The sequence below is a fragment of the Falco cherrug genome, chromosome 3 (assembly GCF_023634085.1).
Source record: "Falco cherrug isolate bFalChe1 chromosome 3, bFalChe1.pri, whole genome shotgun sequence".
In the NCBI taxonomy this organism is placed as follows: Eukaryota; Metazoa; Chordata; class Aves; order Falconiformes; family Falconidae; genus Falco; species Falco cherrug.
Genome location: NC_073699.1, coordinates 112,555,493 through 112,570,905, shown reverse-complemented (window position 1 = coordinate 112,570,905; position 15,413 = coordinate 112,555,493). Strand labels below are relative to the sequence as shown.

General features: G+C 41.2%; 1 protein-coding gene across 1 annotated transcript; it reads left to right on the top strand.

Moving 5' to 3' along the window:
- Positions 1 to 50: 50 nt before the first annotated feature.
- Positions 51 to 15,404, top strand: TNFRSF1B (TNF receptor superfamily member 1B). The gene is made up of 10 exons (XM_055703980.1): positions 51 to 179; positions 5,192 to 5,294; positions 7,470 to 7,598; positions 8,733 to 8,882; positions 9,753 to 9,846; positions 9,931 to 10,124; positions 10,881 to 10,955; positions 11,904 to 11,941; positions 12,400 to 12,670; positions 13,241 to 15,404. Exons 1-10 carry the CDS (start codon positions 126 to 128, stop codon positions 13,477 to 13,479), a joined length of 1,347 nt encoding a protein of 448 aa, XP_055559955.1. The 5' UTR covers positions 51 to 125; the 3' UTR covers positions 13,480 to 15,404.
- The last annotated feature ends 9 nt before the right edge of the window (positions 15,405 to 15,413 follow it).

Below are 15,413 nucleotides of genomic sequence, written 5' to 3'. Positions count from 1 at the left end.
CAGGCTCCCACCGGCACTGCGGGGGCCCCGGGGCGGTGCTCCCCGCCGGGACCGGGACCGGGGCCGGGCAGCCGCCAGCCCCGCCCCGCGCCGTGCCGTGCCAGTACCGCCGGCAGCCTCCCGGGATGGGGCCGCGCTGGGCGCTGCTGGCCGCGCTGCTCCACGCCGCGGGCGGCCGGGTGAGTGCGGGGCTGGGGGCGGGGGGCCGCTCCGGCTGCACCGGCTGCGCGGGGTCCGGCGCCTGCCGTGGTGCGGCAGCCCCCCGCCGTGGCGCTTGCGGGGGGGCGCAGCCCGTGGGCGCCGTTTCGCTGTTGCCGTCGCGGTCCCTCGGACCACCCGCCCGCTCCTGGCTGCGCTGAGCTCGGAGCGGCGCTCGCAGCAGCCTCGAGTCCCGCTCCTGGACTTGTTCACAGCGCACCGGGCTCCCTGCGGCTATGCCGTTGTTATTTCCTGCCTTCCCAAAGCGATGACTAACCGTTTTTCCTGGATTTTCACTGGAAATGGGTTCGCTTTTCAGGCTTGTTTGAATATTTGCAAAAAACTGTGAGTGGCCCGGCAAGCGCACGATGTAAATCCGCGTGTATTTTACACCGTTGTCTAAACAGGAAGAGCTTGTTGTGCCCTGGTGGTTCCCTAAACTACCTTATTTACATAGAAAAGCCCTTTAATTCACATCGAAGACCTGATGCGTTGCAGCTGCGACTGTTCTCTTTTGTATCCAGCTGTGCCACTCCTTGGCAATGAATGCTTTTAACTGTTTAAACCAAAGAGCTTGATGGGATCTATTTGACTTTGATGTATGCTGTACTGGTATAGTGATAGTATTTTTCTATCTGATTTTAAAGTGTCCTGGCTTGTGAAGATTAATATGGAAATGCTGCTGAGATGTACAGGTTGTTGCCTTTTCGTAGGATGTGTATGTTATTTACAAGTTTATTTAATCTTATTAATTTAGCCTTGATAAGGCAAAAAGGTTCAGTGAAACCAGATGAGGATGTCAGAATGTGTATTGAACCTGGAATTATGTAGTGGTCAAGGAGCACTGGGTGCTATAGCAGGCTGATACTACGTTAAAGTAATTCTTTTAACTGCTTCTCACTAATTTTTGATTCAGCCCTGGTTTTTGTAAGGTGATAGTATTTTGAACCTGATTTACTGAACACCTTGGAGTGGGTAGGGTAGTACAGATTAAGAAGGGAGAATCTCAGAATTGTAGCAGATCTTACCACCAGAATTTAAGTGTGAAGTTTTGTCATGCTTCTTGCTGAACAAAGGGCTTGGATTGGAAAGGATTTAACTCTCCTTTCACCCTAAATGTGCCCGTAAAATTGTGACAGGCTGGGAGTAGTTGAGACCTGAACTACCTTATCAATAGGTAGAGCCAGGTTGGTGCATTGGCTCAAGCTCTTCCAATTTGGAAGAAGTCTGAATCCAGACCTTGTGTTGTAGTTCGTGACATGGGCTCAGCTCTGGTGCTGACTGGGGTCTCGGTTGTGGTTGGTCTCTGTACAACTGGGGACACCCCCCCACCCCGCAGGCCGTTTCCCTTTACTAGTGCTGCTCCACACAGCACAGGTACAGCTGCAGGCTTGAAAATCATGAGATACAGGCATGTTCTCCACTCCTTTTATCTTCCAGGGGTAGGATATAGGGAATCTTGGAAACATTGTACTTGTGCCTACGTAGAGTTGTACTAACCTCTCAGCTGCGTGGAGAGTGCTGTTAGCCCACTCCTCCCCAGTGACAAATCAGGTCACTTATATACTGGGTGTCTGTAGTGCAGATGGGAAAACTGATTCAAACAATTCAGGCACTCTGGAGAGAGAGTCTTGAGTCATTGACTTTTTGCATCTAACTTCTTAGCTATTGCTCAATACGCAGGCATTGCAGAAATCTCCCTAGTGAGTTGTGTAGTCAAAGGCAAGCATAGTTCACTAGTTTCTGTGTCAAAATAGATTGCTTAATTTGATTAATGGGTATACAGCTAGACTAAACTTCATGTTTAATAATGTTTGTGCTTCTGCTGCTAGATAGATATGGCATTATACTTCTACTTGTACCTGTCAAATTAGATGGAGTCTTACAAAGTCTTCATTTTGTTTGTGTAAATACCCTAAAAGTCTGCTGCCCTTAGACACTACTGCCTAATCTGACAAGTTCTAAGGGTGTAAGAACAAAAGAAGCAACATCAGGTTAGTTTCCCTTCAGACAATCTGCTAACAGAACACAGAATCAATAAAAGCAGAAGGCAAAATAAGGACTTACGAGAGATACAAACAGTAACAAAATGCAAGGCTTGTGGAATAGAATCTGGCCCTACTCATCAGTCTTTCAGCCCAAAGTGGCCTACGGATCTGCATGCCAGATACAAACATTGTACTGCCCAACTCAGCCCGTCGAATTGGTGAGATGGCTAGAAAAACTGGGGTTGTCGTGTAGCCAAGAAATTTAGGAAAGTTTTATACTTAGGAGGCCTGCAATTCCTCTGACAGAGTAGGAGATTTTACTGCTGGCCTTGACAGCTTTGATTAAACTAGTTTACATTGGAAGTAACTACTAAAAGTAATGGCATCCTTTCAGTGCAAACAAAGCTGAGCTCATGTGTGTATAGAAATTGTATCTATGTGAGTTACAACTCCCTTTTAGTTTCCCATAATGTTCTTTGAGGACAGTTGGCTAGAAATTGTCAGTTGTATGTTACTGAGAGCCACAGAGCATCAGATAAAATTTCAGGGAGATTCTATCAGACAGTAGAGAGACCCTTTGAAGCACAACTTAAGAGAAATAGATGTGAACCCATCAACCGACAGGTTTTCCTGTGTCTTTAACTCACAGGGCAGTATTTACAGCAGGTAATGCAGAAGATAAGAGCATTTTTTGCCAGGAAGCCTCACCAGCAGGGTAATATGTGATGCGGTTTATTTTATTTCTCCACATTTTTTTTTCTGTGTCTGCTCTTGCAGTGAAGTTTTACATTTGAAAAAAAACTCTCCAGTATTTGTTTTAATGAAGTTGATCATAGTGACTACAAAAATGTGATGACAACACCTGATCTTTTTTAATAAACAAGAAAGTAACTTAAAAATACTTCTGATGAGAGCAGAGCCTCTTGCTTTTACTTCAAAGTCTTCAGTCCTCATGCAAGCCCCCTTTAAGTAAGCCTTTTTAACTGGAAAGCAAAAATGGAGGCCAAAGTAGATTTTGGAGGTATTTGAGGCTGCAGCATGTTTCCTGCAAACCTGGCTTTCTTCTCATCAAAAGACAAAGAGCAGAATTTGAAAACTGCACTTTGTGCTTGGCAGCTCTTTCTTATTTCACCTGCTCTAGTGTTTAAGGAGAATTTTTTTTTTCCATCCTTCCCCACTCCATCACAGTTTCTAGCCTGTTAAAGGCATCTTTACAAAGTTCGTTCTTCAGTTTGCAGCTTGACTGTTTCTCATTGATCGGGCTGTGAGAGAATGGGGCTGGTACTAGTGAAACCTGTCCCCAGTTCCCCAGTCTAGTCCTGAGCTCAACTGACGGATCAGGAGAGACCAGAATTGTCCTGATGGCTGGTCAGCGTTACCGGCTTTCACAGCGTCTTAAATAGAGGCTGTGAAACTCCTACTTAAATGGTTTCTTTCCTTTTTTCTTTTCTGGGATAAATATTGAAACTCAAGAATGCCTTTCTCTGCCTTCACATTCTCAGGAAAGGTTCTTTTAGACACTGACCATTGAGTAGATGGGCAAAACCCTTTTTTTTATACAGCTAGGTAAAAAGTAAAGTATTTCAACAAGCTGCATAAGAAAAGTTGGGTTCCCTTTAAGCAATTGTTGAGAGTGGGAAGTGTTACTCTCCTTTGTCCGTAATATGAAGACACAATAGATAATCAACATGTTTTTTCAGTAAGGAGGAAGGATTTTTTCATTACCGGCGTCTCAAGAGCATGTTCCTGTTTTGATTTCTCTTTTTAGTAATACTTTTTTAAAGTACTTCTCTAAATGTGTGTAGATTATACATTGAGCGGTCTTTTCAGACTGCAGAAGGCTGAGCAGCGTCACATACTTTTTGAACAGCATCTTTCTGATCTAGCAGGAAACTCCTACGCTTGTACTATCTAATATTAGCCTTTTTCTTTTGAGTGACTACATTTTTCCCTTTGAAAATGAATAGCAGGTCCTCCAATATTTTGACACTTGTTCATTGAAATCATTGAGCTGTGCTGATCCGCGTGAGCTGAAAATAAGGTACATTGTATTTTGTGACTATTTCTTGCACATTTGACCTGCCATGATAGGTAGCGTTTTTTATTTCTAATTATGTTTTGCAGCCAGTTGCTCCTTTTCAGAAGCAGCAGTGCAGTTTTTGGAGGCATCATTTTCAAAACATCAAGGCCTTTCTCATTCAGAAAGGAATCACAGAGTATCTGGAATGAGAAAAGCCTTTTTTCCTTTCCTTTGGTGAAACAGTTCTAATAGTGCAGGTCCTCTGACTGAAGGGGTGAGTTATCTTACCTGGATAGCACATGGGTGTAAGTGAGGACGTAATGAACATAAGCACAGTAGAGAATGGAGCATAGTGCCCTGTGGCCTTTCGTGGCACCCACTGATGGAAACAGAAAGATTCCTTCAAGCACTGCAGTAGTGCTGGACCTGCAGCTCCCTTGTCCACCAGCTCAAGAGGCCTGAGGGAATTAAGGAGCAAAATCAATCTTCTAGTTTCAGATGGGGCTCGAAATATGTATAGGGAGTAGACCTACTAAGAAAGAAGGTACGTAGCCACTTCCAGAACATGCTTCTCCCCACAAACCCACAAGTAGGAATTTACATTTCACTAGTGTTTTGTCAAGGGTTGAATCATGGCAAATGAGAATAGGTACTTAGTCCTTTGGTTTAGGGGATGCTGTGGTGACCAGGTGTGATCCCATAGTTCCATTGCATTCTTTTGAACATAAAACCTGGAGAAATCACCTGTTCGTTGTGACAGATCTTTGGAAAACAGAGGAATCTGTAAATGGTCTCAAGTAGCTTATAAGCTGTGCATTCTCCTTCAGTTTATGGCGTCTGCTGCTTTCTGTTTCATCAGGCTTACATCACTGCCTGGGAAAGGAAGGTGGTCGGAACTGCACTGATCTTTAAGTGTTTGTCTCTTTTTGAATCTCTACAGTTTGAATGGACTTGTGGTTCATGATCTTCCATTAATTTCTCCTAGGAATATTCATTGCCTTATACACCACAGTTTGCAAAATGCAAAGATCCCAGCACGGAATTCTATGAGGAAGAACTTAATAAATGTTGCAGCCAGTGCCCTCCAGGTAGGTTATAATTCAAATTATTACTTTACATAGCCAAATTCAGTCAGTTTTCAGGTAAGCATAGCACCTTTTGATTACTTATACATTGGAAGAACATTGGATTTTTGCTGCTGTAATGCACTCTAGCTGGAAGACAATGAAATGCTGTGAACGTAAAACCCATCTGCAAAAGAGACACGTTGTTCACCAGAACTGGAATTCTCGTACAGGGTTCACCTGGCCAGGGCTTATCAGGAGGCAGGCTGCTGAGCTCTTGTAAGCCCAGCTTTTTGCTGAGCTTTTGTAAGCCCAGCTTTGCTTGGTATTTTGAGTAAAGTATTTGTAAGTCAACATTGGGGTGGGAGCAACAGCTTGCTAAGGGGATTGCAAAAATTCGACAACATGTGTCAGACCCAAGCCCACTAATACGAAAAACGTTGTAAAACAGGACATGAGGTAGAGCTTAGTTTCTGTACTTTGATAATACCACTCATATAGGGGGGCTTTCCATTGGAGAGCTTAATCTATAATAGCTCATTAAAGGAGTTTTGTTGTCTTTTACTGTAAATCAGACACTGCAGAATCAGAGACTGGGTGCAAGAATACAGAAACTGTCTGCTTTGAGGTGTCATGTCTTACACTCCAGTGGTAATTATTAGTGATCTTTTGTTATCAAAAGTTGATGACAACCGAAATGTGGTTGTGTGGGTTGGCTTTTCTTGGGGCAGTAATGCTGTTTGGATATTTTGCTAACAGAGTTTTTGCAATGAGTTGTCATTATATTACTAGATTAGACACAGCAAAAATCTGCCTTTTTTTCTTATTACATGCTGAGCAAGCAAAATTTGTCTCCATAAATGCTGAGTTTCTGTCAGAGAGATCCGGAAGTTTAAGCAGGAAATCAGTATGTGCTGAAGCAGTCACAGTTGTCTGAATTAACCGAAAATGTCTAGATAGACCTGTCAAACTTCCTTTGTTAAAAACACAACAGATGAAAGATGGTAATTCATAGGTAAAACCTTTTTCTGTTGTGGTCTGTACTGTTCTGTCTATTCCTCCTTAATTTTATTTTTTAGAATAACAAACTCTGGACAACAAGTTGTTTAGACAACAAGTCTAAAATCATTATTTTCATTGTGAATTCAAATTTTTTTACTGTAATTTATGAAAAATTGAAGCCTAAATCATTAGCAGGATGTGGGAGGCAGAATGTTAAGCTTCAAGTAAGTACACGGAAAAACAAAGTCTTTGGAAATAATTCCTATGGCTCGCCTCCAGGGATCATTCTTTTGCAGAACAGAGATTCTCCAAGCAGCTCCAAAAAATTTAAGTGTTACTCCTGCTTTCTGAGTATATTTTCCAGGATATTTCTGTACAGGATATGAGACATTGACTTTTATCTTCCTCCTTTCAAGCAAGGGGGAAATGGCAACTGAGGTGTTTCCCTTTCTCCAAAATGGGTATGTTGGAGCTCATATTTACTTATTCCCACCACTGCACTGAACTCTGTTGTTGGTGAGAAGCATTGGAGAAACTACCTTTGATAGCTTTTGATTTTGTCTGGAATGCCAGTAGCTTTGGAAACTGACTGCTTTGCTGTGTTAGGGTTGGCTGAAGAGCTGAAGGAAAATGAGTGAGCTCACGTCCCTTCGGTAATGACAAGTGGTGAACTTCTAATTCAGGTCTGTTTGTGATAACACTTTATTAAGCCTTCTTCACTCGCTGCCTGTAAAGGTAGTAAGGGCCTCACCCAGACACATCATTCTGCCACATGCCAGACTTTTGGCGTGAAAAGCCATCCTCTGTGTCGCCACAAAACACAGCTTCTAGGAGGGTAAAAAGTTTGGTTTATGTACCATGGTGGCTGCATCAAAGTGTATGTTGAGGGGTTTTGTTAAGGATTGAGGCTGCCTGGTTTTGAACATGTCTGGAATTCACTGAACTGAATGTAGGAAAAGGGGGTCAAACCAGAACAACATAAATCAAATCAGAGTTTCCCTGTATATACATGCAGTCCTCCTTGAAGTCAGTACGTACTTGGTGTACATTACCAATCTGATAGTGGCAGTGAAGGGAAGGGGTTTCTACAGCTAAGAATGAAACTTAACCTTAAACAATTCCTAGTGATCTTTTCCAATGAGAGGCTTTCTGCTTTTTTTTTTTGTTTGTTTTGTTTTGGTTTTGTTTTTTTAATAGGTGAATACAAGACTGAGAGCTGCAGTCACACTGTGGACACAAAGTGCAGTCCCTGTAGCCCTAACACATACACAGCAATCTGGAATCGGTCTCCGCAGTGCTTTGCCTGCTCGCCACCCTGCAGGAAAGGTAGGCTTGGGTGGCTAAAGAGGCATTTGTGACTTTAACAGCCTGCTCAGGCTGGGCTTGGTTTAACTTAGTCTTTTCTCCCTAAGAGAACGAGGTGCTTTTGTCTGTCACTCGTGTAGTCCCATTCTCATGCTGTTGGTACTGGTAAGATCTGTGGAAAAGAATCAGGGAAAAGCCTTGCAGGCAGCCCTGCCCCATTTTCTTTCTAAGTCCTAAAAATGTGACACCAATCTTACATTCTTGGGAACTAAGGCACTGCATCGCTAAAATGGATCCAGATTTCATCAGCAGAGTAACTTCCTGCTTATACTTTCCAGCCCAGGGAGCTTAAGACCTGACTTGCACAGAGGTGAATGCGTAATTACATTCCAGCATCCAGTCATCTCGGTTTGTCTGCTGAACTGACAACAGCCAGCACTAGTTGTGATAGTTCTATATTATTTTTATTTCTTTTGCAAAGCAGCATAGTCAGTGAGAGCATGCTGGATGAGTTTGTTAAAGCAGCAAAACAATAAATAAGGTTGTACCAACGTCTGTAGATCAGTCTAATGGATCACATGCATTAACAAATTCAGTCACACTGTTGCCCACCATTTCTAACAGAAACTGGTGTAGAAAATTATCTACTTGACTCATTGGCAAGTAAAAGGATACAGTCTTTATCTTTGGTCTCATCTAAATAGATAATCCTATAAAACTGGTTAATTACAGTATGAAAATGTCTGTAATAAGGTCCCAATCACTTTGGATACAGTTGCACGATCTGCATAGACTGCAGATCTTGGTGTGGCCCCCAGATACTGCAGTGATGAACACAGGTAACACAAATTTGCATATTTATGGTTATGATACAATATAATGCAACTATAGGTACAGAGTTTCAAATGTGCATTCTATAGATGCAAATTTCTCCTTTCCTAGAGCGAGTGAGAGAGAGATAGAGTAAACTCTTCTGAAAATGTAGGTTTTGGGGCATATAATGTATTTGTTTTACGATGGTATACTAGCCAGAAGCTGCAAAATTGTCTTCAGTTTATGGTACGTGAACATCACCTCATATTAACTTGAAATGTTGCAGGCTATGATTTTATATGTTGCTAATGATATCTTCCCTTATTTTTGTTTTACAAACAGGATTTGTGCAGAATCAGACATGCACTAAATCACAGGACAGAATCTGTAGCTGCCCACCCAATGAGTACTGCATTTCGAAAATATTTGGGTACTGCGAAATCTGTAAAGTGCATAAAAAATGTGGAAAAGGTTACAGAGTTTCCAGAAGAGGTAATTTAATTCTCTACACACACAAAATAGTTTTACTCTATGAAGAGGGTTATTTTTTTTTGCATAAATATTTCTGAACCTGTCTCCAACTCAGTAATTTACAGGAATATGGCCTTTTAATTCCTTAGAGTTATGCATTCTTTTTAGTGCAAGCATTATCTTAGCAAGTAGGCAGTAATTAGAGCAACAGTATTCTCAAGAGGTATATCCAAAGGGACAAGAAGTTGCTATCTGTTACTACCATATATCATAAAGTTCCCCGATCCAACTTAATCTTCCTTTGTTTTGCTCTACTGTGTGATTTATTCTATAAAGATACTCAGACTCAAAACCACTTAATTCCTCCTGAAATCCTTGAAACAGAGCTTCACTTTGAATTTTGGTTATGGTAAATAATGATGACTATGCTGTCCTGCAGAATTAATCTGTTTTTATTAGATGGTGAAATTCACCGCTCTGATAATGTAGCTGTCTCAAGATGATGAATATAATTCAAAAAGGTGGAACACTGAGTATTTTTAAGAAACTAAGAATCATTTGAAAAGATACAGAGCTCCAACAGAATGGAGTAGGTGGTCAGTCTGCCAGGGACCAGTGGAAAAGCTCAGCTTTGTCTGCAGTACCATATTTTAACCTTTTGATGGGTTTTTATAGTCTTTGAAAAAGACTGACTACGATGGGCACGAAACTAACAGCCAGTGAATCTTCTGATTTGTGTTTGGGTGGGTGTTTCAGATTAATCTCTACAGTTAAAGACTGTATTTTTGTCTACTGTCTCTGTATCACTTCCAGGATCTGTACTGCCGACCTTGATTATTCATTTTTGTTTCTCACTAGATGACTAACGGGAGTTTTTCTGTTTGTTTAAAGGGACAGATAGCACAGATACAGAATGCAAACCTTGTCCTCCTGGCACTTTTTCACGTGAGGAATCTTACGATACCAGCTGTATACCACATACAGTGTGAGCCGGTGTTTCTGTCTAATAGCAACCTCAACTGTGCACAGGGCTGATTTCTTTCCTAACTTCTCTTTTTGTTTCTTGCAGTTGTAAATCAGTGGCTATTCCTGGAAACAGCGTGAATGACACTGTTTGCAGTGACTCAAGAAAAGCGGTTGCCACTGTTCTACCTCACACTGTTTTGAACCTGCTCCTGACACAAAGCTTGCCTTCCAACAAACCTGAAAAAATAACTCGACCTGTCACTTCAAACTCTGTGACTGACGTGTCTTACATCATCGGTGAGCTGTTAACTCATTTAAAGTTACTTCTGTCTGGCTAGGAAGCAAGTTTGTATTTACTGTTCAGCTTCTTTCTAGGACCAACGACCTGTACTCAGAGCTGCAGAAGAGCTGAATTAATTCAGTATGACACTGCTCGTAGTGAGTGGCGCAGTACTTACCTGTGCATCTGCGCTACCCAAGAGACTTTGTAATGCTGGAAATAGTTCTAAAAAGCCCCAAACTAGATTATACAAAGCATTTCCTGAGAACTGCTACTGTGAAGGAGCTGGTAGAAAAAGGTGTATCTTAGGTTCTGGACTGAGGCAAACCTGACTTCTTAAACTCCCTGGTGAGAAGTCTGGAGATTTCTGGCAGCCTTTCCCAAGACAGGAGGTCCTTGTGGCATTCGCAGGTGTGGATGCGTTCTCTCCTGTTCACAACCTGTCTGGAAGGCATGTATGTTTAGGAGCATTCTGGGCTGCCTGGCTGTGTGTTTAACAAACTGTTGCTAGCCTAGAGACATGTTTTGTGACCGAGGCCAAAAGTCTGTCCTGACTTCTCCGGAAAGGAAAATTCGATTTTATGAAGTGGTGGAGACTGAAATGAGATGTTGGTATCTGACAACAGAGGCATCAAATGTGAATGTCAAACACCACTGGTATTTGTAGATTTAGCTTTTGTAGCCGTGGACAGAAGCTACAAAACTACCTCTTTCTAATTAGATACTTTATCAGATCCACCTGCTAAATAATATATCTTTTTTATTTATTTCAGGATCAGTAGCAGGGCCGTTGTTATTGGTCCTGATAATCGCTATCTTGGGGTATTGTGTAGTCTCCAAAAAAAAAGGTAAGATTCATGAATTGAAAACAAGCAGATCTGTAAATACAGGAAAGAGTGTCACCTGATTTTGTATGGATTTGAGCCTAGTGGTTGACTACCATTACTGTCTTAGAAGATGCTAGCTCTCTGAAGCTTTTCTCATGGCTGTCTATGGATGAAGTATAACAAATGTGGAGATTCTTTGGTGTCTAATAATGTATGAGTTAGTTTATTTTCCTTTCAAGTGGATAAGGCGATGATTTACAGGTTTCTGCCTCACTAGCTGGCAACCTGTAGCTCTGTGAAACCGTGCGGAGCATTTGACACCGTTCCTCTAGTATACTGGGACGAAATTGGCAAGAAGCTTCAAAGGTCAATAGAAGAGAGACTAAGAGAAAACTCAGGCAAATCAGCTTGAACACATAAGCTTTGCAGCTACAGAAAAGTAGAATTAAATACTCCAGGAATTCAATATGTATTTAGAATAAAAGTATCTTTATTGAATCACATGGGGTGAAATTAATCTCAGTACAGGGATACAGTAAGGGAAATGTCCCATTCAAATCTCTCTTGTTCCTCTGATTTTAGACAATTGTCCAAACATACAACATCCTAGTGGAGCTGGACAGCTGTGCAACAGCTGTACTCCTACTGGAGATTGTTAAATATTTTGTACTTCATCATTTAAATATTAGACATTATCAAATGTTATCATTAAACAGTGATGACCATAGTTTATTGTCATCAATGCTTTTTCTCACTTACTAATTCATGTAGAGCGTCCTCTTTGCTTGCTGGCTAAATTTAAGTCACAGTTATGAAATCAATACAATATAGCTTTCAACATTTTCAAACACTGTGTAATAAACGTACATTTGGAGTTTATTTGAGGAGCAGAGGATGAGAGTAGTTAAGAGAGCAGATTTTGCAACAGAAACAAATTTAGGTGCTAATAAACTTTTTCCTCACTTGCAGCCCTTGTATACTCTCCACCGACCACAGCAGCAGATTCGGTGAGTGTCACTCCTTCCTTTCCATCTTTTCTATTTCTTTAGAAGTTAACACAGAAATCATGCAGTCTTACCTAAGCAGAAGAAAACAGCAGAAAGGCAACTGGAGTGAGAATGAGGTGGTCTGGTCCCCAAGGTAGAGTGTAAGATAACTTACATAACGCACAAAATGCACCAGCCTCGCTTGACATTAGGCTGTGTCAGCAACAAAGCACAGCTGCGGTTCAGCAGAGCAGCCTATAGATCCTCTGTTCCCTGGGCAATCAGTGTCGAACTGTAGGTGCCTTCAGGAGACAGGCTCATTTTGTTGAACGCCTGATGAGCTGGTATGAATTTTACTTAGTCATCACTATGCAAATGGCCATTACCAGTGGTTCCTTTAGCTGGCTAAGTACTGACCAGCTCTTTGTTAGTGTTTGTTAAAAAGATTAACATTTTGCATTTTTCTGCAAATGTTCCAGCCTTTTTCCGCTACAGAAAAGCAGTGTGACAAAACCCCAAGAAATACAGGATCACAAAACTCCAGCAGTTCTGAACAGGAGGAACAGCATCTCTTGGAAACTTCTGGGTCCAGCAGTAGCGCCCTGAATCGTCCAACTGGATCTGCAAGAGTCAGTGTAGTAAATAACAAGAACAATGAAAAGAAAAAAACAGAAGAATTTCAGCAGCAACACTCAGCTGCAGAAGGGTGTAAGCTTCACAGTGGAGACAGACACCACTCTGCGAGTTCAGGTAAGAATGTATCAGAATGATCAAGAACCCCTTGACATTTGATTATTGATTCTGAGTCTTTTTAGCAGAAGTTTAAGTGGCAGGATAAAACATCAGACTCACGTTCAGCAGAGAGTATTTTGTAACTTCTGAAAACAAGAAGCGATTGATTTTAGCTGTCAGCCTCAGACAGTAAAGCGTGTGTGCTCAGTGGAGAAGTTATTTGCAGCCTAGGGGATTGGTGCGGTGGTGTAGGCGCTTACCTGTGAGTGGAGTAAGAGCCAAAGGGAGCAGTAAGAAAAGAACATTGTCAAAAGCATCTGAGATGGCAACAGATGGGTAGGGAGTTGGCTGTGATCCAGGGCTCTGTATGTATGTATTTATTTATGGGATGACATGTGGATTTTATGGTACAAAAAAAACCCCTAAAATGTTATAGAACCAACTCCACCAGCTTGCCTAAATTAAGTGAAGCAAGACGATGTTTAGTGTCTATTTTAGCTTGAAGTCAAAGCACTGGATAAAGAATCCAGCTGTCCTGTTTTGGGTTTCATTCTTCTGTGTTTAATGTGTTTTCCGTTTATTTGACAGAACATTCTGGTAACGGAGGAACGCAGGTGAATGTGACTTGTATTGTTAAAGTATGTAGTCCAGACTGCAATTCCCAGTTCCCAGAACAGACGAGTTCAACAAGCATGGATTATGGAAATGCTCCCTCTTATTCCCCAACAGGGGAAGAAATTCCCCTTTCCAAAGAAGAAAACCCCTTGAAAAAAGAAACTGAAATTCAGATCTCAGTAGAAAATGAGGACAATTTACTTCAAGACTGACTTCCAGAAGAAATGAAGCTTCCCCTGGGTATTCAAGATGTGGGGATGAAAACCAGTTAAAGGAAATTACAGATCGTATGCTGATCGACTGATAAAATTAATCAAACAACCCATTATCTTCTAAAATAAACGTTGTTAAATGTAGCATTGTTAGAGAGACTTGAAATTTTAGGCCAATATAGACATTGATGCTTCTGGGGTTTTTAATCTTTTTTTGTCAGCTTTGAGAGTCAAAGGATGATCTTTGCAGTTTACAAAAATTTTCTTTTAAACTGAATGGCCAGCTTCTCCCTTTCTTCTGTGATACCCTACCAGAGATCCTTACCAGATTTGAAAAGGAACATTTTTCTAACTTCATGCCATTGATTTTTTTTCTCCTGAGACTTCCTGTGATGGTAATTTGGGTTCAGGTATGCCACCTGTCAAGAACATGGCTGTGACCAGCACTTCCAAGAGACTGGAGTTAAATCTTCATTCATTCAATGCTAATGAATTATCCATTTGATTTTAATTTTCAGACTATTGCATTCAGTTTCCTATCACGTATCTTCACGGACATACTTCCACTCATCCTCCTGGATATTTCTTTTGTTATTACAGTTTGCTTTTGCTCATTTTTGGATCAAACTTGTCAAATCCACATTAAGTATATCAAGGAGTGAAATCTTTTGCAGGAGCTTTTTAAACTAGATTACAACAATAGCATTTTATTAGCTGTACATACTTCATTTTATTTTAGAAAATCTGTATTAAGTAGTCGCCCTCTTGGAGTAGGAAGTAGATACCTTTTGATTGACAGCTCTAAAGTTTGTCATCTTTGTGTCCTGGTTGATTTAATATGGTTCCCTGATTGATTCTGACCTCTTTTTTGAGGTTAACCATAAACCCAAAATATTTTTGCCTATGTTCCAGTGAATATTAGAGAAGGCTTATGTGAGTATGTATGCCAGAGAGCTCATGCCCGCTGACCTCACGAAAAGGACACGCTCCTGACATGGCACAGCATGATCTGTAAGGAGGGGAATTGACTCAAACCTCAGAACCAGAAAATCCTGTTCTCCTTCGTTCCTTGCTTGACACTGAAGATCCAGCCACCTCTTACAGAAAATTATTAGAGGTTTTCCTTGAATCAGAGTGGGAATCTTTTGGGTTTGGATGTCAGTTTTTAGGATCCCATTTCCTGTAATTATATTTTATATACGTGACTTAACCGACAGTTGCGGTGTCTGTATTCAACCACAGTGTGCAGTAGGGTGTCTGAATTACAATTGAGTGAAGTCCTACAGTAGGCATAACTTTTTTCTTTTATGCCATAAAAGCATACTGTTGGACTAGATGCTTGCTGTACATCCCTTCCAGCCGAACTGTTCTATTCTACAAGAGACACCAAGTGCAGTAGTTATTTCTGAGGCCTTAGACTGAAAAAGGCATTTTGGAATAGCATTTATTCTGCAACTACAGAAGATATACAGATTTTTAAAATACAGAGTTTAAACTGCCACAGGACCTATGAGTTTTACTAATATTATTTCTGGAACAGAACCGACAATCAGGTCTTTAATTCTGCTGTGAAGGAACCTCTCACAACTGTATATTAAAACTTGCACTTGAAGGCAATTTTCAGAAAAAAAACTTTGAAAATGGCCACACTGAAACCATTACAGAACTGAAGGATTTAGGCAAGAAAACCTAATTTGTAGAGTGCTTTGAATCCCTTGCGCTGCAGCGGGTATGGCCATGCCCACCAGCTCCCTGTACGGGGACCGCGCTGGAGTAAGAGTGGAAGATTTTTGAGTAAGTTTTAAAAACAGTAAAAGGAAGATCTTGTTACAGCAGTTAATTTACTGGGTTCTCAAATTACAGAGCTGTGTGACAGAAGGAAAATCCAAGTTTTATGTTGAAGTAGGAAGAATGTGCTTGTGAAACCCCCCCCC